Source organism: Mizuhopecten yessoensis, unplaced genomic scaffold (genome assembly GCF_002113885.1).
Source record: "Mizuhopecten yessoensis strain PY_sf001 unplaced genomic scaffold, ASM211388v2 scaffold10591, whole genome shotgun sequence".
Classification (NCBI taxonomy): Eukaryota; Metazoa; Mollusca; class Bivalvia; order Pectinida; family Pectinidae; genus Mizuhopecten; species Mizuhopecten yessoensis.
Window position 1 is genome coordinate 1,228,311 of NW_018408623.1, and position 25,414 is coordinate 1,253,724.

The 25,414-nt window shown below is 37.2% G+C and overlaps 1 protein-coding gene across 6 annotated transcripts in view; it reads right to left on the reverse strand.

Moving 5' to 3' along the window:
• The window catches only part of LOC110461243 (muscle calcium channel subunit alpha-1-like), a 153,769-nt gene that overhangs the window by 24,734 nt on the left and 103,621 nt on the right, over nucleotides 1–25,414 (reverse strand). For 3 of the 6 annotated variants that reach the window (XM_021514636.1, XM_021514634.1, XM_021514638.1), the window contains exons 10-32: nucleotides 22,900–22,981; nucleotides 21,832–21,992; nucleotides 21,223–21,448; nucleotides 20,508–20,712; nucleotides 20,159–20,279; nucleotides 19,501–19,655; nucleotides 18,792–18,910; nucleotides 18,314–18,420; nucleotides 13,371–13,572; nucleotides 12,950–13,079; nucleotides 12,533–12,592; nucleotides 11,740–11,846; nucleotides 9,913–10,000; nucleotides 9,427–9,534; nucleotides 8,344–8,396; nucleotides 8,015–8,161; nucleotides 7,312–7,513; nucleotides 6,911–7,069; nucleotides 6,517–6,627; nucleotides 6,125–6,208; nucleotides 1,477–1,599; nucleotides 898–963; nucleotides 290–381 (exon numbers count right to left, since the gene is read on the reverse strand). In XM_021514636.1, coding sequence (XP_021370311.1) covers nucleotides 290–381; nucleotides 898–963; nucleotides 1,477–1,599; nucleotides 6,125–6,208; nucleotides 6,517–6,627; nucleotides 6,911–7,069; nucleotides 7,312–7,513; nucleotides 8,015–8,161; nucleotides 8,344–8,396; nucleotides 9,427–9,534; nucleotides 9,913–10,000; nucleotides 11,740–11,846; nucleotides 12,533–12,592; nucleotides 12,950–13,079; nucleotides 13,371–13,572; nucleotides 18,314–18,420; nucleotides 18,792–18,910; nucleotides 19,501–19,655; nucleotides 20,159–20,279; nucleotides 20,508–20,712; nucleotides 21,223–21,448; nucleotides 21,832–21,992; nucleotides 22,900–22,981 — 2,908 coding nt within the window. Of the gene's footprint in view, nucleotides 1–289; nucleotides 382–897; nucleotides 964–1,476; nucleotides 1,600–5,310; nucleotides 5,320–6,124; nucleotides 6,209–6,516; nucleotides 6,628–6,910; nucleotides 7,070–7,311; nucleotides 7,514–8,014; nucleotides 8,162–8,343; nucleotides 8,397–9,426; nucleotides 9,535–9,912; nucleotides 10,001–11,739; nucleotides 11,847–12,532; nucleotides 12,593–12,949; nucleotides 13,080–13,370; nucleotides 13,573–18,313; nucleotides 18,421–18,791; nucleotides 18,911–19,500; nucleotides 19,656–20,158; nucleotides 20,280–20,507; nucleotides 20,713–21,222; nucleotides 21,449–21,831; nucleotides 21,993–22,899; nucleotides 22,982–25,414 lie in introns of all 6 variants that reach the window. The other 3 variants (XM_021514637.1, XM_021514639.1, XM_021514633.1) reach the window with 2 other exon arrangements.

Sequence of the window (25,414 nt, forward strand, 5' to 3'; positions counted from 1 at the left end):
TTCCCAAAACCTTAGAAAGTATCCTTCAATAAAAACACAATTTTCTTATAAACTTTCTGTAGATTTCTTGGATATTCTTCCAGTAATGGTTATTCTTAACCTCCAGAAATATAAATGTTTATCACATGCCTAATTGCTATATATTTATCTTCAAATATCAATACACTCCATATGTCGACCATTATTAACTCTTTGAAAAAATATTTATCACTTTTTAAATACTGCATTTCAATTAGTGTAAGTATATGAATCCCAGTTGAAAACCTCCAAATCAGCATCTAATACTTACCTAAATAAGACTAATACTCCTTGTGGAAACGTTTGGAAATTGTTGTTTCGGTGGATTTGAGTGTCAGAATTTTTAGCAATCTTACCAAACATCTGAAAAGTATTGAGTTGCAGGTATAAATAAAAACACAATACATGCAAATATGTAAAAAAAAAAAGGATTGTGGTCGACATATAAAACACAAAATTCAAGCAATGATCTTCATTTGTCACCTTGCTAGAAAAAGTTGCCATCCTTTATGATTTTTTGATCCCGCTCAGTCTTCATTCACATGAGAGGATGTGGGTTCAAGCTTATGTAGAAAGAAATGTTATAAAATCACAAGACCTTTTCCATTTCTATGTCCGTCATGTGACTGAATTTCAAACCAATTTAACTGGCCATTCGTAACAGCATGGCTATATGTCATGTGACATAAATTTCAAACCAATTTTATTTGCTATACCTAACAGCATGGCTATATGTCATGTGACATAAATTTCAAACCAATTTTACTTGCTATACCTAACAACATGGCTGTATGTCATGTGACTGAATATCAAACCAATTTGACTTGCGATCCCTGACAGCTGACAGTATGGCTGAGCTGGAAGTACTGTCCGACTTACCTGCATACCAATTACTGCATAGATGAAGAATAACATAACAATCAGCAGTGCTACATAGGGCAAAGCCTGAAATAGATCAAAACTTCGGTGTCAATTACACAACAGTATTCTCAAAATGATCAGTATTCATCTGTACTTTCTTATTAAAATCCATTCAAATTAACATTCAAATAAAAAAAAATCAATATGTTCTTAAGAACCGACATTTAAGAACTAAATTTCTAATTATCAAATATTTGTTTGAAGATCCCTGTCCCAATGCATTGTGGGTTTTTCGTATATACATAGCAACCTCCCCTTAATTTTGTTTTGGATATATGTAGCACAGTTGGGCCGGACACTTCTATTGACTAGATAGCTCAGTCGTTTGGAGCCAGAGTATAACACTTAGAAATTCAGGGTTGGACTTCCGGTCTAGCCCAACTGATTTTTTACACTCAGAACACTATTGTTGAACAGTTTTAGTTTTTGGCAGTGGTACTGGGATCCTTAAAAAAAAAATCAGTAAATACCAGTACTGAACACTAAAATACAGACAAACAGGCCAACTAAATCAACTCGCTGTCATTCACATCATACCTGGAAGGACTTTATAAACGTCCATAATAACGTTCGAATGCCTTCTCCTCGACTTAGTAGCTTTACAAGCCTCATAACTCGGAACAGTCGGAAGAAATTTATACTGATTATTCCTTGCCCGGGCTGTAACAGAGAAAAAGACACTGTCAGTGACTTATACTGATGGATAGACAGGAAATTAATGATGAGCTATCTGGGTATTGGTTAGTGTTGTTAGAGATGCACATTTCAAGTTAAACTCACGAGCAGAAATGCATGAAAGCAACAAAGCACGGCATATACAGGAATTACATGGTAGGATATTATAACATGAACTTTTAAGATTTCCATACCATTTCTTTCAATTTACCATGAATATTTTAAAAGTTGAAAAAAAAAAAAAATCTTTATAAAAATATCATTAACACCTTATTGAATACTTTTTTATCTTGAAAAAGAAAAAGCTTTTATCTGGTGCTCATTCGTTTAAAATACATTACCAAATGTGACAGAATATTAATTCAGGAACATACCATCAAAGACACCTATAACATACCTAAGCAGGCACAGAAACACAATACTTGCCACTGTCGGACAATTCATTACAAATTCATTAGTCCATTATAACAAGTATCAATTAAACATACACAATGTAATTAACTAATCTGCGTATACGTTTTAATCTCTGATTTGACTATTGGTGTTATTTGTTTTTTCTAGATTGGTTTTGAAAAAAGTCTGTGAATATTCAGGGATTTATCAGGGCTTCAGAACACTCTTGGCTCCAATTTAGGGAAAATTGCAGACAAAGCTGGAAATATTTTGGATGATCATTCATACTTAATAAACATCAAGTTAAATGCATTACTAAATAAAGTAATTTGCTTTGTAACTTTATCAAAATATCAATCTTTCTTTTGAGGCCTCCAAGACCATTCATTTTTTTTTAAGGAAAACAAATTCTTTGTACATTGGAATCGTTTGATAAATTGAGATGAAAGGTTTAACTGTGAATTAGTTCATTTAAAAGATCTGGAAAGGAGAAAAGTGACAAATCCCTGATATAACAACACACAGAGGTAAAAGTATACAGCTTCGATCCCCTGGTTCAATAGCAAGGGTTAAAGCATCAGACAGGTAAAAGTTATTATATTTGCATGAACATACAATAATTACAGCTGATATGGTTAGTTAACAATTATCACCATAGTATTTCATTGTTACAAGTGATATGATTGGTTGAATATCATAACAAAATACTGTAACTCCTTGTCACACATTAAATGATAGGCTGTTATCTATCTTAACATTATTGAAGCTTGTAACAAATGATACGAGCTGCAGATTATATGATATTCATTAACACATCTAGTAGTTTATTGTTACAAGTGATTTGATTGGTAGAAAGTCACTAACACAATATTGTAGTTCAGTGTTACAAGTGATTCGATAGGTAGAAAGTCACTAACACAATATTGTAGTTCATTGGTACAAGTGATTTGATTGGTAGAAAGTCACTAACACAATAGTGTAGTTCATTGTTACAAGTGATTTGATCGGTAGAAAGTCACTAACACAATATTGAAGTTTATTGTTACAAGTGATTTGATTGGTAGAAAGTCACAAACACAATATTGTAGTTCAGTGTTACAAGTGATACGATAGGTAGAAAGTTATTAACACAATATTGTAGTTCATTGTTACAAGTGATTTGATTGGTAGAAAGTCACAAACACAATATTGTAGTTCAGTGTTACAAGTGATACGATAGGTAGAAAGTCACAAACACAATATTGTAGTTCATTGTTATAAGTGATTTGATTGGTAGAAAGTCACAAACACAATAGTGTAGTTCATTGTTACAAGTGATTTGATCGGTAGAAAGTCACTAACACAATATTGAAGTTCATTGTTACAAGTGATTTGATTGGTAGAAAGTCACTAACACAATACCCTTTCAAAATACAAACTTGAATTTTTGGGTCAATCTTACAAAACAGTTTCAAAATCTTTGTTTGTGACCTACGACTACATTTATCTTAAACAATTCAATGTACAGACTGGCCCATCTATTTTCATCAATGCCACATATCCTAACTTACTGTGAATACTGGATACTGTAATCTGTTGTTTCACTTTGATCTAGACATGATTTATCTGATACGATATATTTGTTTACAGTATACTATAGCAGTAACCATGTCTATAACCAACATGTAAGTATCTGTTACCTGGGGTAAGTATCTGTTACCTGGGGTAAGTATCTGTTACCTGGGGTAAGTATCTGTTACCTGGGGTAAGTATACAGTCATTTTTTAAGCTCTTGCCAAACTTGTCCTTCTGGTCACAATTATATAATGATTAATGAATACTTGTCCAATTGATGTGATGTACCAGGTATTATTGTTAATGGCATTGAGAGGCCGGTTTGACGTTGAAAGATATTCCTATATTGGTTACTCACTGTTTTTATATATCTTTTCTTTATAATTAACATGTATCAAACATTTCCACATAAATAACTGGTACTTCACCATTACTGGTTTAAACTGAGGAATACTTTTAATGAACACATTACTGTACTTTGTAAAATAACTTTTTCGCTCTGTAAACAATTTATTGTACAATTCTGTCATGTAAATATCATGTAAATGTGTACATAATAAGTTATCTTCAGACATAAATACATGTTACTGGACCCAAAGGAATAAAATATTAACAAGTTGTACATGGCAAAAACTCAAAAAATATCAACCACCATGCTATAATAATCCTACATGGTTATATTTCAAATCACCAATAAACAGAAATACTATGGTTTAATACTAATAACTCATAATTCATTTAAAAATAATTAACAATATAGGCGATTAACTTCCAATATATGGGGAATATGCAGGTCATTCCATGTTTAAGCTTTTTACTTTCTGAAAGATAAGATATGATAGTTTGTGGCAATGTGGCATCATGCAACATTGGACAATATGTATTGATACGCAGGCAGTGACGAAAACATGCCGGCTTTAACATGCCCTACACAGACAGCACTCATGCAAACAACCAGACACAGTCATCGTCAATTAATGTAGTGTTTCGTTCAAGTTTTCACTTTCAACAACCAAAAGAAATGTGCGAACATTGATTCTGGTGCAAATCACGAAATTATCAATCCAGTGAAATTATAACAAATATTTTGACATCATTATCGAACTGTTTAGTTTGTGTTACTTTGATAAATCACATTTGGCCTAAGCGGTATTATAGTCAATACAATGTAATTAAATACAGAAACCCACATCAATTTGTTTATATACAGTGTGATTGGATACAGGAGTATGCACAGAGATAGAGAGATAGTGTGAAAGACAAAGATACACTGCCAATATCACAATTAGAAGGTTCACAGGACATAGTTCCTACATTTTGAGAATTTAGGGCTATAGAAGAGTTAAAGAGTTGACTTAGATTAAGAAGTAGACATGAAATGGAGCTACCCTCACTGAGAACATGCAGAAAGAAACAGAGTGGTGAAATACTTCCTCACTCCAAGTTTGGCAGTAGGTAGCATAGTAGGGACCTGTTTGAACGAAACACAGAAGAAACTTGATTGGGTTCAGGAATCTAGGGACTAACGTACATGGTTTCCGCAACAACACAGTGACACCATGCTTGAGGATACTACAAGCATGCTCGACTTGAAAGCTGGCCAAACAGACGGAGCCTAACGGGAATGTATTTGTCTGTCTGTCCGGCTATTGTCTATAAATAGCATGCTGATCGACCACAGGTTTACAAGTTTGTGCTGGAAGAGAATACACTGTAGACCCAAGTGTGACTATAAAGTAATCCACAAACCTTTGCTCTCTATTAGTAAGATGTTGAAAACGAAGTGTAAACTGAATGTTAGTGACGTGACACAAGGTGATAATGAACACCTAACGAAGCATGATCAAATTCGTCAAAAAAACAAGCTATAAGTAAAAAAATACTATCTAGCGATAACAATGTGTTACATGGCATGTTGACATGGTGACGTCATTCGCCTGCTCTACCGAAACACTCAATAAAAAAACTGGTGAACAATACAAAGTGTTATAAAATTGTATCCTTACAAGGTCTCCATTATTCCACTGGCCGCAAATCAATATCATGCAGTGTTATTTGGCTCAGATATTGTAATGCAAAATACCACATCCTATCATCACTGTCATGCTAGAAGTCCTAAACTAGAAAACATTCAACAGCAACTGGTGAAAGTCTAACAAACTTCAACACTAAAATACCATTTCAAATCTCTTATTTTTCATCTTCAATGCTAATAAATATATATAAATGAAAAGTTCATGTATTTATCCATATCCATAATTTTCATGAATTAAGATTTCTATAGATTTGTTATTACATGAATTTGGTGAAAGCTAAAACAAGTGTAATATGATATCAGAATATGAATACTTTTGATTGTGATCAATGTTTCGAACTAGTTAACCCTAAGGAAGCAATCTACCATTGACCTTTGTGATTAACTAGTGTGCGCACACACAGACTCAGTGCCTTAGTCTGTACCAACCACCTACAAACAGCACACCTTACCCATCTTAACCTGGTCACCTCACACAACTGTTTGCAAAAGTGAAATTAGAAACATTGCATCAGTAGATGTACTTACATTGACTTCTGTGTAGATAATATCTATAAAACTTCCTAATACAATGATGAAATCAAACACATTCCACGCATCTCCAAAATAGTTCTGAAATAGGAAATAGAGAATCATGTATAAAAACAGCTGATTTACACCAATTACAGAGCATATAACATCCATGCATTGTCTGTTGTCCAGTATAATGTGCAAGAAATGAACTTGTTGAAACAGAGAAGAAAACAACAGATTTATGAGAAAGACAGCCAATCTCCCATAGATACAAACCCATATAAGATCTGTTACCACATCAGTTAAGAGATGGGTCATCATTATTTTTGCATTATATATTTCTTTGTATTACAGAAATCAATGCCCATCCACATTGATAGTCATACCAATGATGAACTGGTACTTACTTTAAACCTAAAGGCCATGAGTTTGAGGATGAACTCGACTGTGAAGACTCCAGTGAAGATCATATTTAAGTAGTCTAGAGCCTTGGAGTAAGAATCTGGCTGACCGTAGTACTGAAACAGATTAGGCAAACAATGCTTATCATCATTTTACAAGTTCTGAGTAAGAATCTGGCTGACCGTAGTACTGAAACAGATTAGGCAAACAATGCTTATCATCATTTTACGCTCAATTCTAATTTCTAACAATATACAATGTGCTTTTAAAAAAAGTAATTTAAATTGTCAAATTTGATTCTAAACAAATAGTCCAGTGTATGAAACTTATGTGAAACTTGGTACTGCTGCAGTGAAATACACTGCAGCAGTACCAATTCCTGTACCAATGTTTACTTACCCTCATGGCTAAGATGACAGTGTTGAACATGATGAGTGTAAATATGGCATATTCAAATGCTTGAGACGTGACAAACCACCATATTTTGTATTGCCACCGAGCCTTTGGTATATAGCGCCGTATAGGTTTGGCTTTCAGTGCAAATTCTATACACTTACGCTGAAAATAAATAGTTTTTGAAGTATAAATTGAAAAAATTCAATATATTTTCTTTTTTATTTAATGTTGAATACAATTTTTCCAATAATACATGGTGATAATTTATTCTTTATTGAAACCTATCACCAATAAAGTTACTTCCCTTCATTTCAAAGATGATATTTTTCATTTTCCTTGGCTGCCAAATTACAGAAAAAGAAACATTCTAATTGAATTGGATAACTTAATAAATATTGATTTACCTGGTTTTTATCTAATTCACAGTTTTTGTACTCTTGCTCTCCCTCATTCTGAAATGTGACTATGACAAAACCTACAAAGATGTTGACCATGAAAAATGCAATAACAATGATGAAGATGAAAAAGAAAATGGCGACTCCTGGCTGGTTGTTGTACTTTGGACCCAGACCTTCTTGATTCGAGTCTATAGCTATATACAGCAAGCTGAAAGAAGAAAGATTTGTCTTAGAAAATGGTCCGACATCATAAACAAAGTTCACATACAATGATCAGCAAGATTTAAATTGTAGACAATTGCTCCGTCATTCAGACAATGATGATTTCAATATATCAGAAGAGCTATTGCCATTACTTATTTTTTAGAAATAATCGTTAAGTTGACAGTGATTGACCTTACAATAAAAATAAATTGTACGGGTGAATATAACCTGAAATGTTCCCCAAGTCAGTGTAAAGCTGTATGATCGGAGGTCTCTTGTGTCTATGCTTAATTTTGGCAAAACAACTGACTGGATTACATTAATGTAAGCTAATTTAAGTCATACATAAATTCGTTTACATTTTTTTTTTTCAATCTATCAACATTCAAGATTTTACCGTCAAATATTGCTTAAATTCACTAGTAATCAAATCACAACATAGCAGCGTTGTTCAAAACTCTGTTTCTGTAACTTATTTTAAGGTGTACACAAAGACTGAAATTACTTGGGCCATCCTTCAAACGTTGCAACTGTGAACAATGTCAACATGGCGCTGGTCACATCATCGAAGTTGAGATCATTGTTGCCCCATTCTCGTTCCTTTTTATCTGGATTGTGGATATCTCCGTCTGGGTAGTCCACATACCAGCCCCTAAAGAAAGTAAACAACCATTACAACATATTTACATAGATTCGCCTGGGAGGAAGGTTCCCTGTATTTGTTAGGAATTGATCATAAAATAAATTACAACAGAGAATTTATGTTTATATTCAGATTTTGTTTAGATTTCTAGTTAATCTAACAATTTTAAAGCGAGCTATAATAAGACTTACTTGCACTCTCCCTCTGTCAATTTGGAGTTGTCCGTACAATGGTGAAACTTGCCCTGGAGTACAGAAGTGAAGAATGAAATGTCACTAACAAACTATCTTGTTATTCCTAGACATATAGCAATGATTTCAAAGCTATTACTGTTTGTAAAGGTGATCTATTTTGATTCTTCTAAATAGCTGCATGAAAAGCTGTCTCACATTTATTGTTAAGTATTTCCCTCAGTTTCTCAATTATTAAAGTTGAAAAAGTCCTTAAATTTAAAGTAACATATATATAACACATCAGTAAAATCAAACTGTTACCTACCCATGTAATAAGTTACCTCTATGAGACGACCTACAGGTAAGTTAAACTGTTACCTACCCATGTAAAAAGTTACCTCTATGAGACGACCTACGGGTAAGTTAAATCATTACCCAATAGTCTATATAAATTATAATTAGTTATTTTTGACTGTTTCTGGCCTTTTGTCCAATTTCGGCTGTAGGGGTGAAACAGTCAAAACTGTTTTCCCGTCAGAGCGAACTGTTACCCGGCGCGAATTCGATGCGCAGAAATCCCCACTCGAGAGCCCCGTTCAAGCGTTTCGGTGACCGCGACTAAGTGTTGAAGCAATGGCAACATTGCATGCAGCATTGATACTAATTTTTATTTGGTAATAAAACAATTGTTTCATGGTTATTTTGGGAACAGTCAAAACTATCATCCCTCGGTAGGGGGAATCCCTGTGGAACTGTTTGCCCTTGGCCTAGCGGCCTCGGGCAAACAGTTCCCCAGGGCTTCCCCCTACCTCGGGATGATAGTTTTGACTGTTCCCCAAATAGCCATGAACCAATTGTATACTGTTACCTACCCATGTAATAAGTTACCTCTATGAGACGACCTACGGGTAAGTTAAACTGTTACCTACCCATGTAATAAGTTACCTCTATGAGACGACCTACAGGTAAGTTACAACTATAACGGGGACATACTTATACAAGATTAAGTTACCTTTATAAGGTGACCTATCTTTACGACCTAGGTAAGTTGCTTGAGACTAACAGAAAAAAAATACCAATTGGAAGTTGTTGTTCACCTACCTTGAAGAGCTGGACACCAATGACAGCGAACATGAAGTTCAGTAGAAACGTGACCAGCATGATGTTATAGATGGTTTTCACAGCCACAATCACACACTGTACCACATGCTGTAGACACAAATGCAAGGTCATTAAGCAAAATACTTTATCAACCTGTTAATCAAATTTTTAAATGACAACTTTTATTTCATGAATTCATGGGATGCTTTTATAGGTAGGACAGGGAGCCCTATCAATAACCTGCGTACTATGGAAAACTTTGAAAATTACAGAAACCAATTCTTTTTGAACATCTCAAAATCATATTTAAGTAAAGCAAATTGGACTGTGTTTTAAAATTGTTTTTTGTAATTTTTAAAAAGCAATTAACGTGAAGCTGAACTTTGCTGATTTGAACTTAAAAAATGTAATATGACTGGATATAATGTAGTTTTGTGGCAGTAGACCAGTCCCTGCATTGTCTGATGTACTTGTCTTTTATCTCACCTTGAGACCCTTTGCTCTGTTGATGGCCCTGAGGGGACGCAGCACCCTCAACACTCTGAGAATCTTCACCACAGAGATTGCCTGGTTGCTGTAAGTACACACCAATAATTACAAATTCATCCAAACTGGTACACAGTCTCTCGTAAATGGCACAGCTACGTAAGTGACATATAATTGGTCTCTGATTTATACACTTCATTTAATCAATAATCAATTAAAACATATATACTGAATCTCAAGAGATCAGCATATCTATAACAGACAATCAAAAGGTTAAGAATTTAATACTAATGATACTGCTTACTTCATGAAATTATTTCCTATTAGAATATTCAAGTACCATAATTATCTTCATCGGATACATATCAGTAGAAAAACATCAATTCTAACTCTATACACTATATATAATATCTCTTCTTGAAAATAGCCATTAGAAGTGGTGTTAACATCAGCTTTAGAAATGTAATAAAGGTTAACATATATGTTCAGCAATGTCATGCTATATGAGTAGTATCGATAGGTATAAATTGACTACAGAAAAGGATTATAAGCTTGTGTACTGATGTCAACAGCCAAGTGTGCTCACAGGCATTGAAACTGGATGTCCGTACAGACGAGATTGGAGGTAGGTGCAGAAGTAATGTTCCATATAATGACATATAATTTAGAACCTCATCAAGGTAATGAATAAAGTACTTTGATCCATACCGTAGGTAAAAGCCCTATAAAATTGTAACAAGACCTTATTCAGTATATCATCATACAATACTACATGTACAAAAAGGTTACTGTTATAACGGTTTTATTTTCAAATTTTTTTTAGGAAAAGAATTAAACCACTAATTCAACAACTCCATTAAGATTTTCATTTACTGATTCACTGAATTATACATAATGCTAAATTAGCAATGTAGGAATAACATTTTCTGCTCTGAGGGCAAAAATAAGACATTACCAATTGTAACCTGTTATACAGTATACAAATAATATGTGCAGAAATCAATAGGCATGTGGTGTTATTTATGTAAATATTGAGGGGTTCTTGTTTCTGACAAATGGTCAGGGCAGAGGGTGTGTCTGATTGGATTGGAGTTCAGGGTTGTCTACGAGTGTACATTATGTATGGGGAGATCCTTGTTAAAGCACCCGTCAGCTGGAGATGAGGCGCGCACTGGCACAAATACAGTACAAGATTCTGGTATCCTTTGTGAGAATTCATACATAAATATTGAGTAGGTAGGCATTGTTCTGTAATAAAGACAGCAGTAATACTTTAATAATGGTATATTACTCCCAATCTTTACACACAGAAACATCTTAATTCTTGTTTCCCCGAGTAGTATAAATATAATTACTCTTGGTTCCATGTGTAAGGGAATCAATATTATTAGCTTTGGTTCAATACAGACAATGATCAAGATTATTATCCTAGTTCTCTGTACAAGGTATCAGGGAGTCGATTATTCTAAATAGGAATACATAATTGGGGTTGGGGGAGGGGCAGAAAGGCGCCCTTTATTGATATCTTTATGTGGGGGGCAGGGTCTAAACTTATTTTTAAAGGCCTCTTTGTCCCTAATAGAGATGGAAGATGTTTGGAATAGCCCTTTGTTGTACTGATTTCAAAATCAAAATTTAAAAATGTGCCTTCTTGATTTTTTCACACTAGAATGGTGCTCATAAATCTGCATCAGAATCATGTTCTGTGTGACGCAACTGCAGCTTTAATATCCGACACTAGGAAAAGTCCCAACAGGGTTTGGTTTTATTTTGATTATCCTCCTTGTGGCAGGGCATTATGATTCTAGCTCCAACACTACTACTTACTCCAGCATGAAGGATATTAGCGACACAGCCACAACGATCAGATCAAGGATGTTGAAGAAACTTCTACAGAAGGAGGCCGTGTGTAGGATGAGGCCGTATGTGATAATCTGTAATACAGATATACATCATATACACACAGCTTATTACATTTAATAATCAAAAAGAATAAAATAATGTTTAACCTGAAGCTTTCATTGTGTAATTACATGCTTAATCTTCATTATAATACGAATGCATGACAGTGCTTAAGCTGAATCTGTCCTTATTAGTACCCTACTGGATATATACACAACTTGAGCTCACTCGGATTAACATGTACTGACCTAAGGTAAAGACAGAGGAAAGGAAGCACTCACAAAAGTTTAATGTTATATAGAGTTGGTAAAAAGAACAAATATCCTATGGTATCAGGCTTCTTAAACCGTGTTCATGAATATAAAAATGTCAAATGATATAAATGCAAACTTAAGACAGAATTGTTTTTCTTACAAAAATACTCAGTATATTATTTCAATTTTTCTTACAAAAATACTCAGTATATTATTTCAATTTTTCTTACAAAAATGCTCAGTATATTATTTCAATTTCAACAGATTCTATTGACTTTATATATGTCAATTGGATTGGACATCAGGCTAAGCCTATTCAAGTCCTTTCCAAACTTATTTACAAACATTACATATATTCTGTCATAACAATCCAAATAGACAGTGATATTATAAATCTAATGTTAATCTCAATTCTGAAAGGGTTTTAACAGCTTGCTGTATATTGTCAACATGTGGTAGCTCACCTTGATGAAGATCTCAACAGTGAAGACGGACGTGAAGAAGTAGTCAAAATAATTCAAAATCTGCAACAGTGAAAGTAGGAATGAATCATTAAAACTGACAAGTGTGTGATGCTTATTATTAAAAGTTTACTTCACATACAAGTTCACAAATTATCAGAGCATTGCAATGAAGATAGGATATAAATACAGAAAATTATCAATGAATATATATTATATTTGGAACTAGAATTTATGGGAAAGACCTAAATAAAGTACCTTCAATACTACAGTTTAATAACCCAATCATTTTGCTCTCATTTATAGTGCTATGACATGTATTTATTCAACTGGTCGGGACAACTTATAAAACTTCATCCGCTTCCACATATACCAGAGCAAGGTTGATCTAGCGGCAGATTAGACGGGAGAGTGGCCTACCTTGTTACGCTCTGACATGGTGTGGAGTGGGTCCTCTGCAGCCAACATGGCACTGCTGATGAGGATACAGGCCAACACCACGTTACTGAAGTAGGAGTGATTCACAATGGTGTGGCAGATCACACGGAACCTGGCGGGGACAAACAGAGTTGTACAAGTCACATCAACAAGGTCACAGCATCATACACACATCCACATTCATTTATTTCATTTGAAAATCCTTATGTTTATCAATTTGAATTTCAAAGTTGACATCAGATATAAGTAATAACAATGCAATTATTTTTATTTCATTTAACTTCAAAAAACTAACTGCAGGTTGAAATAAGGAAGCTTGGCTCAAAATTGATGTTTTTAATATGTTATGATATAAGTTGATGTGATTTGTCTACATGTATCATCGCTAATGAAGTGTATGTACTTGTTAGTATGATGGAATATAAACAGGGATCTGGTCTTCGGTATGGACTTCTTCTTGTCGGGGATGTGGAGCTCAGAGATGCGACGAGGTCGTGCTGAGGCTGTCTGTGCAGAATCCTCATCCTCATCCAATTCATCATCCTCTTCTGTTTCCTCACCATCATTCTCTTCCTCGTCCTCTTCTGTAAATGGACACAACACCTCTACAGTGACAAAAACAGTGGACACATGCCATAACAAAGCTGGACAAACAGGTTACGGAAGGGCCGGCAGATTAATTAACACAGATGTAGAGTTAGTCACACAATACATAGCGAAGTTAGTTACTGAGTTGACAAAGGACCACAAAATACATAATACATAGCGAAGTTAGTTACTTATTGACAAATGACCACAAAATACATAATACATAGCGAAGTTAGTTACTTATTGACAAAGGACCACAAAATACATAATACATAGCGAAGTTAGTTACTTATTGACAAATGACCACAAAATACATAATACATAGCGAAGTTAGTTACTTATTGACAAAGGACCACAAAATACATAATACATAGCGAAGTTAGTTACTTATTGACAAATGACCACAAAATACATAATACATAGCGAAGTTAGTTACTTATTGACAAAGGACCACAAAATACATAATACATAGCGAAGTTAGTTACTTATTGACAAAGGACCACAAAATACATAATACATAGCGAAGTTAGTTACTTATTGACAAAGGACCACAAAATACATAATACATAGCGAAGTTAGTTACTTATTGACAAATGACCACAAAATACATAATACATAGCGAAGTTAGTTACTTATTGACAAAGGACCACAAAATACATAGCGAAGTTAGTTACTTATTGACAAAGACCACAAAATACACAATACATAGCGAAGTTAGTTACTTATTGGTAAAGGACTACAATATACATAATACATAGCGAAGTTAGTTACTTATTGACAAAGGACCACAAAATACATAGCGAGGTTAGTTACTTATTGACAAAGGACCACAATATACATAATATATAGCGAAGTTAGTTACTTATTGACAAAGGACCACAAAATACATAATACATAGCTAAGTTAGTCAAACAGCAGAGAAGGGACCACAAAACACATAAACGTCGTGACTTATAGTCACATTGCAGTTATCATCCTGTATACAGCATTCATTTTTTCTCTAAAGCATTTCTCCCTATGAATTGATATGCTGTATGGAGCATGATCCTTTCAACTCCACCCCCAATATTGATGTAGTGTTTTCATCCCATCTGTCTTACCATACACATTACAGCTACTCCCCAATCCCTAATCCTACCATCTACATATCTAGTGACATTTTTTCTATGTCCACCCACATCCAAAAACATCTAAGCTTCTAACAAGGATATGCTGGTATCTAACATTGATGTACAACACATATAATCACGGACCCCCCACCCGAAACCCTGATAAGAATGATTCTGGCATTCTCTTAACTACCATCTATGTACCTAGTGATGTATATTCTTTATGTCATCCACATATAGAAAATTCTGGTAAACAACATATAATCCCCCCACCCCTCCATGATTCTTGGTACTCTCCTCCTACCGTCTATAGGGATCTGCTTGGAGTCCCTCCCCCCCCCCCCCCTTCATGACTCTGGTATACTCCACCTACTGTCTATAGGGATCTGCTTGGAGTCCCTGTATTCCCCCCACCCCTCCATGACTCTGGTATACTCCACCTACTGTCTATAGGGATCTGCTTGGAGTCCCTGTATTCCCCCCACCCCTCCATGACTCTGGTATACTCCACCTACTGTCTATAGGGATCTGCTTGGAGTCCCTGTATTCCCCCCACCCCTCCATGACTCTGGTATACTCCACCTACTGTCTATAGGGATCTGCTTGGAGTCCCTGTATTCCCCCCACCCCTCCATGACTCTGGTATACTCCACCTACTGTCTATAGGGATCTGCTTGGAGTCCCTGTATTCCCCCCACCCCTCCATGACTCTGGTATACTCCACCTACTGTCTATAGGGATCTGCTTGGAGTCCCTGTATTCCCCCCACCCCTCCATGACTCTGGTATACTCCACCTACTGTCTATAGGGATCTGCTTGGAGTCCCTGTATTCCCCCCACCCCTCCATGACTCTGGTATACTCCACCTACTGTCTATAGGGATCTGCTTGGAGTCCCTGTATTCCCCCCACCCCTCCATGACTCTGGTATACTCCACCTACTGTCTATAGGGATCTGCTTGGAGTCCCTGTATTCCCCCCACCCCTCCATGACTCTGGTATACTCCACCTACTGTCTATAGGGATCTGCTTGGAGTCCCTGTATTCCCCCCACCCCTCCATGACTCTGGTATACTCCACCTACTGTCTATAGGGATCTGCTTGGAGTCCCTGTATTCCCCCCACCCCTCCATGACTCTGGTATACTCCACCTACTGTCTATAGGGATCTGCTTGGAGTCCCTGTATTCCCCCCACCCCTCCATGACTCTGGTATACTCCACCTACTGTCTATAGGGATCTGCTTGGAGTCCCTGTATTCCCCCCACCCCTCCATGACTCTGGTATACTCCACCTACTGTCTATAGGGATCTGCTTGGAGTCCCTGTATTCCCCCCACCCCTCCATGACTCTGGTATACTCCACCTACTGTCTATAGGGATCTGCTTGGAGTCCCTGTATTCCCCCCACCCCTCCATGACTCTGGTATACTCCACCTACTGTCTATAGGGATCTGCTTGGAGTCCCTGTATTCCCCCCACCCCTCCATGACTCTGGTATACTCCACCTACTGTCTATAGGGATCTGCTTGGAGTCCCTGTATTCCCCCCACCCCTCCATGACTCTGGTATACTCCACCTACTGTCTATAGGGATCTGCTTGGAGTCCCTGTATTCCCCCCACCCCTCCATGACTCTGGTATACTCCACCTACTGTCTATAGGGATCTGCTTGGAGTCCCTGTATTCCCCCCACCCCTCCATGACTCTGGTATACTCCACCTACTGTCTATAGGGATCTGCTTGGAGTCCCTGTATTCCCCCCACCCCTCCATGACTCTGGTATACTCCACCTACTGTCTATAGGGATCTGCTTGGAGTCCCTGTATTCCCCCCACCCCTCCATGACTCTGGTATACTCCACCTACTGTCTATAGGGATCTGCTTGGAGTCCCTGTATTCCCCCCACCCCTCCATGACTCTGGTATACTCCACCTACTGTCTATAGGGATCTGCTTGGAGTCCCTGTATTCCCCCCACCCCTCCATGACTCTGGTATACTCCACCTACTGTCTATAGGGATCTGCTTGGAGTCCCTGTATTCCCCCCACCCCTCCATGACTCTGGTATACTCCACCTACTGTCTATAGGGATCTGCTTGGAGTCCCTGTATTCCCCCCACCCCTCCATGACTCTGGTATACTCCACCTACTGTCTATAGGGATCTGCTTGGAGTCCCTGTATTCCCCCCACCCCTCCATGACTCTGGTATACTCCACCTACTGTCTATAGGGATCTGCTTGGAGTCCCTGTATTCCCCCCACCCCTCCATGACTCTGGTATACTCCACCTACTGTCTATAGGGATCTGCTTGGAGTCCCTGTATTCCCCCCACCCCTCCATGACTCTGGTATACTCCACCTACTGTCTATAGGGATCTGCTTGGAGTCCCTGTATTCCCCCCACCCCTCCATGACTCTGGTATACTCCACCTACTGTCTATAGGGATCTGCTTGGAGTCCCTGTATTCCCCCCACCCCTCCATGACTCTGGTATACTCGTCCTACAGTCTATAGGGATCTGCTTGGAGTCCCTGTATTCCCCCCACCCCTCCATGACTCTGGTATACTCCACCTACTGTCTATAGGGATCTGCTTGGAGTCCCTGTATTCCCCCCACCCCTCCATGACTCTGGTATACTCCACCTACTGTCTATAGGGATCTGCTTGGAGTCCCTGTATTCCCCCCACCCCTCCATGACTCTGGTATACTCCACCTACTGTCTATAGGGATCTGCTTGGAGTCCCTGTATTCCCCCCACCCCTCCATGACTCTGGTATACTCCACCTACTGTCTATAGGGATCTGCTTGGAGTCCCTGTATTCCCCCCACCCCTCCATGACTCTGGTATACTCCACCTACTGTCTATAGGGATCTGCTTGGAGTCCCTGTATTCCCCCCACCCCTCCATGACTCTGGTATACTCCACCTACTGTCTATAGGGATCTGCTTGGAGTCCCTGTATTCCCCCTCCCCCTCCATGACTCTGGTATACTCCACCTACTGTCTATAGGGATCTGCTTGGAGTCCCTGTATTCCCCCCACCCCTCCATGACTCTGGTATACTCCACCTACTGTCTATAGGGATCTGCTTGGAGTCCCTGTATTCCCCCCACCCCTCCATGACTCTGGTATACTCCACCTACTGTCTATAGGGATCTGCTTGGAGTCCCTGTATTCCCCCCACCCCTCCATGACTCTGGTATACTCCACCTACTGTCTATAGGGATCTGCTTGGAGTCCCTGTATTCCCCCCACCCCTCTATGACTCTGGTATACTCCACCTACAGTCTATAGGGATCTGCTTGGAGTCCCTCTCCCCCCTCCCCCTCCATGACTCTGGTATACTCCACCTACTGTCTATAGGGATCTGCTTGGAGTCCCTGTATTCCCCCCACCCCTCTATGACTCTGGTATACTCCACCTACAGTCTATAGGGATCTGCTTGGAGTCCCTCTCCCCCCCCCCCCTTCATGACTCTGGTATACTCCACCTACTGTCTATAGGGATCTGCTTGGAGTCCCTGTATTCCCCCCACCCCTCCATGACTCTGGTATACTCCACCTACTGTCTATAGGGATCTGCTTGGAGTCCCTGTATCCCACCCCCACCCACCCATACCCCCCTCCATGACTCTGGTACTCTCCACCTACCATCTATAGGGATCTGCTTGGAGTCCCTGTACTCTCCCGGCTCGTCTCCCTCCCTCTTGTCCAGGTCTATCCTAACATGGTGTTCTGTGCTGGGACTTTCTTCCTTCCTGTAAACACAGTACAAACACAGTTAAACTTATATGTACAGAGAATACAGTGAGAGTACATCAATCTAAATTGCAACAATTAGGAAATGGTGTTTTCTAGATGTTATATGGAGGAATTTATTTAACTCTTTGTGGTAATTGTTGTTAACTACTCTGTAAAGCTTCTTCTGCTATCAATAATCTGGAGCCTGCAAACTAAAGAGGTTCCACTATACAAAACCACTAGGGAAACCAAACAATCTGTTTTTCTTTAATTACTATTTCTTACTTTTGCAGCAGGTCTTGGAAAATGTGATCAAATTTCTGATCTGACACAGCTTAAAATGAAGGGTTTATAACTGTTAATGATAGCCAGCATTTAGATTTCCTACCTAGCTGAGCGCCTGGACCTGCTGCTTGGATTGCGAGACAGTTTCTGTGGGAAGCCATCCTCTTCAGTATCTACAGCACCATCTTCATTCATCCCCACTCCTTCGTCTTCTTCTGTCTGCTGTCAATAAATATGTAAATCTTCAGTCATTAACGATTTACGTACATCATAAGGTCAGGTTATAATATCACAATATAACAAGGAAATACATCACTTGTGAGACTGACAAACAATTTTCATAAATTACCTACTTGTAATTTTCATAAATGTTCATACAGAATTTGTTAACCAAAATTCAAGGACTATTCAAGCACTTTTCAAGACCACAGTCACCATTTTGAAGGACTCTTACTGACAGACTAACTCACCTTTTCTTCACAATTCACCAAGTTTGAAATTTTAACATTTAAGCTGAAGTATAAATATAGTATTTCTTGCCATTCCATGTTCATCTATGAGCTACATGAAGAGTTTTAAAATCTTAGTCGTATTGGTGCTTGACATTTACACAATGTAACATGGAGATAAAAAGAAAGCACACATGTGATGTTGAAAGCAAGAACAAAACATAAGGTTATGAGAACAATCTAAGGTTACTGAATTTTGCTTATTAAACTTTGCTGAACATTACATTTTTTTCTTTTCATGCCAACCCTCTAAACTCCTGGAGAAATCAAATCTGTGTGAACCCTGAACATTTAATAGTTTACCTTTTCTTTCTCTCCACCTTCTGGTGTCCTACTTTTTGACCTAATGGAACGTAACCGCTGTTTCTCCTCTTCCATTTCGGCTTCAATCTCAGTCAAACTTTGGGCATCAGCTAAGTTGTCAACAGCGATAGCCAAGAAGACATTCAGTAAGATATCTGGGGGAAGTCAAGGCTACAATAGCACAACCGTACCAACGTCCACAGATCAGTTTGTTACAAGCTGACTTGACAGGGGAAACAGCACCCAATGCTACAGAATGATCACCTTTTGTATTCAGAAAATTTAATTATAAAACTTTATATTTAACTTTTGACTCTCATTACTAACTTTCCCCAATTAGACACAGCTAATAGTGTAGTGTACACCACACCACTACCTAACAGTCCGACCTTTGACACCGCTGACGGGTCCAGCAATTAGCACTAATAGCAATACTTTGACATCTACACAATTCATTAGGTTTTTTAGTGTGCTTTATTATGGAGATTTAAACATTTTGTAATTTCACAACAACAACAATTTACTACACAGCTGAATGTGACTTTAGCCTAGTGTGAATTCCTATTTCTGATGAATTCCTATTTCTGATGAATTCTTATTTCTGGTGAGGTCCTAATTCTGATGAGGTCTGTTGCTGGTTTAGTTGAGGAAAGGATACAGTTTCCACAGATGAATAAGAACACAAAATACAGGCACACAATCACACCAAACTGGTTGACACCTCCGTAGGATCGGATCCCGTCGTACATCACCACGTTCCAGTCCTCACCCGTCAGGATCTAGCCAAACAACAACACGATGTACAAAATTAAGGCTATGTCAATAAATACAGCAGTAAAGTTTTACCAGAAAATTACAATAACATTTCCAATTCTAAAACTTTTTCTTTCTATTTTGCTTTAGACATTCACTGAATACAATACAAATTTAGTTTTGTATAATTCCCATCAATCTATAGTTTATCAATATTTTCCTTTCTACTTCTGCGTAATGTTGAAAAGTCCGACCTGGAACACAGTGAGTAGGGACTGCCAAAACGTGTCAAAGTTGCTACGGGGTTTATCCTCGTCAAAGTTGAATCTCCCACCAAACAGCTGCATCCCGAGTAAGGCAAATATGACGATGAAGAGGAAGAGCAATAACAACAAACTGGCAATGGACCTCATACTGTTCAACAAGGAAGCCACAAGGTTACGTAGAGACGACCAGTATCTGCGGAGTAGAAAATAGTATTTTGTAGATCCCTGTGAAAAAAAACTCTCCTTACCCTATATTCATATCTTAAATTCATAGCACATAAATTCTTCCAAAGAAAATCACCATATTAATGTATACATAGTGCTTTCTCCGAGGCATCATGGTAAATTATCAAGGTTAATTCTACTTAAAAAACAAAATCAGTTCAAATCTTAAAAAAATTATGAATATTTTCTTTAAAAATCTACTTCAAATTTCTAAATTTTCAGTAATGAATTTATAATTTATTAGCGGAAATGCAAACCATTTCATTCCTTGGATAGAATGGCTATTTCGAAATGACAAAAAAAAATGTTTTCAACAGTGAACGTTGTTAAGTCTCCATTCTGTGGTAAGTGGAAGGCACTTTGAAAACTGAACAAATACAATTCAAAGATTGAAAAGCCAAAAGATACATTTTTTATTTTTTTAACAATAACTTTATTTAATATCTAAAACGACTACAATAATTGCGGTGGTACCTACCTGGTTGCCTTGAACACACGTAGAAGTCTGGCACACCTGAGCACACTGACGCCGAGCGGTGGCATGACACCGGTGACCATGAGGATCACCTCCACTATACTACACACCACCACAAAACAGTCAAAGCGGTTAAACAAAGACACGAAGTAACCCTGGAAGCCTAGACTGTACATCTTTAACAACATCTCAAAGAAAAACAATACCACAAAAAACAAATTGGCCACAGCTGAAAAAGAAAAGAAAAATTTGTTAGAGAATTGTAGTATAAGACCCTCAGCGTGCTAACATCCGGGCCAAGAAGAGTGATAAATATAAGTTGTAATAACTTGTTTCATCATTGTTGTAAAATAAATAAAGTTTATAAATATATATAAGTTATTGATGAATGTTTGAATGATCTCTTTAAAACTTAGTTGTACATAAAATGTAGCTAATTGCAAAAAAACAAGCTTTAAATTTAATGATCTTTCTCTGCTGATTTCCATGAGGTGTAATAAAGTCTGTACCTTTGGAAGCAAAGGATGATCAGTTTTGGAGATTGTTTATAGTATTTATATAGTATTCAGTCTGGCTCACAATAACTACAGTAGATAGCAACAGGACAAGTACCTTGGAATTCGTCTAACCACCTGGGTTGTTTATAATGCTCTGACGTTAGAACACATGTATTAAGGAACACCACCACTATCACAAGCCAATAAAAGGCATTGGATTTTACTAGCTTTCTACACAGTCTTCTGCACCGCCGATTCCATTTACGTAAATGTCGGCTGAAAATAGACAAGTACATAATTATCCAACAAACTATATACAATCATTTTTAAAAACAGAAAAGCAATTTTGAAGATAATTTAGAAATATGTTGCCTGTACAAACGAAATCATACTTCATCATTTGTACATGTGTTTGCTGAGAAATGCTGGTGGAATAGATGAATATTAGTGAACAAGATTAGACTGACAGTCTGACTGTGTTGGAGTAGCTGTCCTTATATAAAACAGATATGGATGGACCTGTGATATAAGTAGTTTTGCTCAATTGTTGTACATATTTAAAGGACAAAATTGCGATAAAATCATTGCTCAATTCCTGACACCTTACGGAGAAACACTGGGACAGAGGTATATAATTCCACTTGCCTGATGCCCAGGGAAAGTAGAGTATATGTCTGGGCTAGTGAATATTCTCAAGTTTTCTTTTTTCAGAATTGTACAATAAAAGTATAGGTTGGGCTGGTATAACTTTTCAAAATCTGCCAGCGACCTAGTACTTAGAGTATACAATTACACAACCTTGTAGTGTTGCTAATTTTTTGTTGTACATCTGTATGTGGACAACACTGGGATATTGGTTTTGCTGAATTTTCATATATCTTTACAAGGACAAAATTGTGATTCTATCTCTGCTCAATTCTTGTACATCTTTGATGGGAAAAATTGGGGAAGTGTAGCTGGAATGAAGTTCACAGGCACAATTACTGATCTCATTACACTCAGTACAAAACTGTTGTTCACAGGCACAACTACTGATCCCATTACATTCAGTACAAAACTGTTGTTCACAGGCACAACTACTGATCCCCTTACACTCAGTACAAAACTGTTGTTCACAGGCACAACTACTGATCCCCTTACACTCAGTACAAAACTGTTTCAGGTTTGTTAGGACGTAGCTGACCTTTTGTTTTGCCACCAAGACTGTACTATTTCACCATTTTCTACATCTTCTGTTTTCACTGACGCTGTATCACTATGGTTTTCTGAAAGACAACAGCAAAATAGAAATTTAGCCAGCAATAAAATTTTATGGAGGAATCAATAAAAGAATTCTGTTTCATATGTCAAAATCTACAAAATACTTTTTCTGTCAATTTACTAAAATTTGAAATCAATTTTACCATCAATACATCTATATATATTATAGACCAGAACACTTTCCTGCCTATGATTGATGTTTTGATTCGTGCTTTATTAAGTAGACAACATGATTGCCAGACTTGTCCGTCATGAATAAAATACATTGCAACACATCCTGCAAGTTCATTACATTACAAATAATTATATTAATAATGGAATTACACTGTCTGAATATCATGTGATGTTGCCACAACGTGATGTCACTTCAATATTGATGTAATATAACAGTATGTATACTGTACAGTCGATCGTGTTTTAACATTCACATGGAAATGGGGAGAAATTGGATAGATATTGATGCAATCACATGCTTGAGACACGTATTCCCCACACGTCCCCCGAGGAAATGATGCCAAACAGGACAGATTTCACTCATTCACACGACCAGTAGGACTCCCATCACAAACCTCAGGCCATAAACTTCATATTTATTTTCTTTATTTTTTAAAAACATCTGCTGCAATTTAGGACCAAGACATGAACAAGACATGATTGTGACAGTGTGAAATATAAAGGACATCATTGTATTTTTTGCTCAGCTTTTCTGCCGAATACAGGCTGTTTCCCCTTGCTAAAAAGTGCATTATTTTCCCAAAATGACCCAAAACTGAGGAATACATTCCCAATTTCAATACAAATAATGCTATATTTCCCAAATTCGTAAAGGAACAGGCTGTTGTAAAATTTAGGTAACAGAAACACTGGGCATGGGCTGGAGGGAATAAGGGAAAGGTTCTAGATCCCTCATAAACTATACTAGATATCACCATACCCTAACCATAAACTATATTAGATATCTCAATATCCTAACCATAAACTATACTAGATATCCCCATATCCTAACCATGCTGGACTGTCTTGTCCCTCATCCAACTCTCTGCTCAGAACTTTATACAGATCTCTCATTTTACACAATTATATCCTGCCTCATCATCTATATCTCCCATTTTCCCTATGGAACTATTGTCAAGGTCATGCAGGTCAAGGTCACACCAGCTGATTGGGTACAGCTGCACTCCACACTTACAGTGTCAGAGGTGCCAATACCAGAGACCTTCCATCCTACCTAGTACCGCGACTCGCGTGGATAATTGGAGCACTGATTAGCTCCGATAACCATCTTATTTCGAATAGTTTACGGCACAAACTTTTACACTAAAATTAATGTGGATTGGAGCACCGATTAGCTCCGATAACCATCTTATTTCGAATAGTTTACGGCACAAACTTTTACACTAAAATTAATGTGGATTGGAGCACCGATTAGCTCCGATAACCATCTTATTTCGAATAGTTTACGGCACAAACTTTTACACTAAAATTAATGTGGATTGGAGCACCGATTAGCTCCGATAACCATCTTATTTCGAATAGTTTACGGCACAAACTTTTACACTAAAATTAATGTGGATTGGAGCACCGATTAGCTCCGATAACCATCTTATTTCGAATAGTTTACGGCACAAACTTTTACACTAAAATTAATGTGGATTGGAGCACCGATTAGCTCCGATAACCATCTTATTTCGAATAGTTTACGGCACAAACTTTTACACTAAAATTAATGTGGATTGGAGCACCGATTAGCTCCGATAACCATCTTATTTCAAATAGTTTACGGTACAAACTTTTACACAAAAATTAATAATTTTACACCATTAAAGTTTTAAATGAACTCACATCCAACTAAGAATATGTACTTTTTATAGAATCTGTGTAACTTTTCAGCGTTATTTCCTGTGTGAATCTACTTTCCAATGGTATGTTACACTGATAGGTTACATTAGGAAATATATTTGATCACTTGATATTTGTGATGAAAACATTTTTTTTTTAATAGTTTTAGATATGAACCTGTAATAATTCAGTCTTTAATTTTTTTTCTGGGGTTTATCTAATTTCGGCTATTTCTAATGAAAGTTCAAAAGAAGCTGATCTATTTCAGCTTTTTCTTTTCAAAATCTTTATATTCATTAGGTAACAAACAAGAGGCCCATGGGCCTTAACGGTCACCTGAGTCCTACAGTATTTATTTTTGTTGTTGAAATATGTACCAATTTAAGTAAAAAATAGTTAAGTATAATGTTAACTTAACTTTGTCAGGACCATGAGCTGATCATTCCTAGACCGATTTTAAATAAGATCGGCCTATTATTAATTGTTTTTAAGTTTAGAATAGGTATTTACAAAATAGCGACTGTGGTGGCCATATTGGATTTCTGATTGACCTGAAAAATAACAACACTTTGTCAGGACCATGAGTCGATCATTCCTAC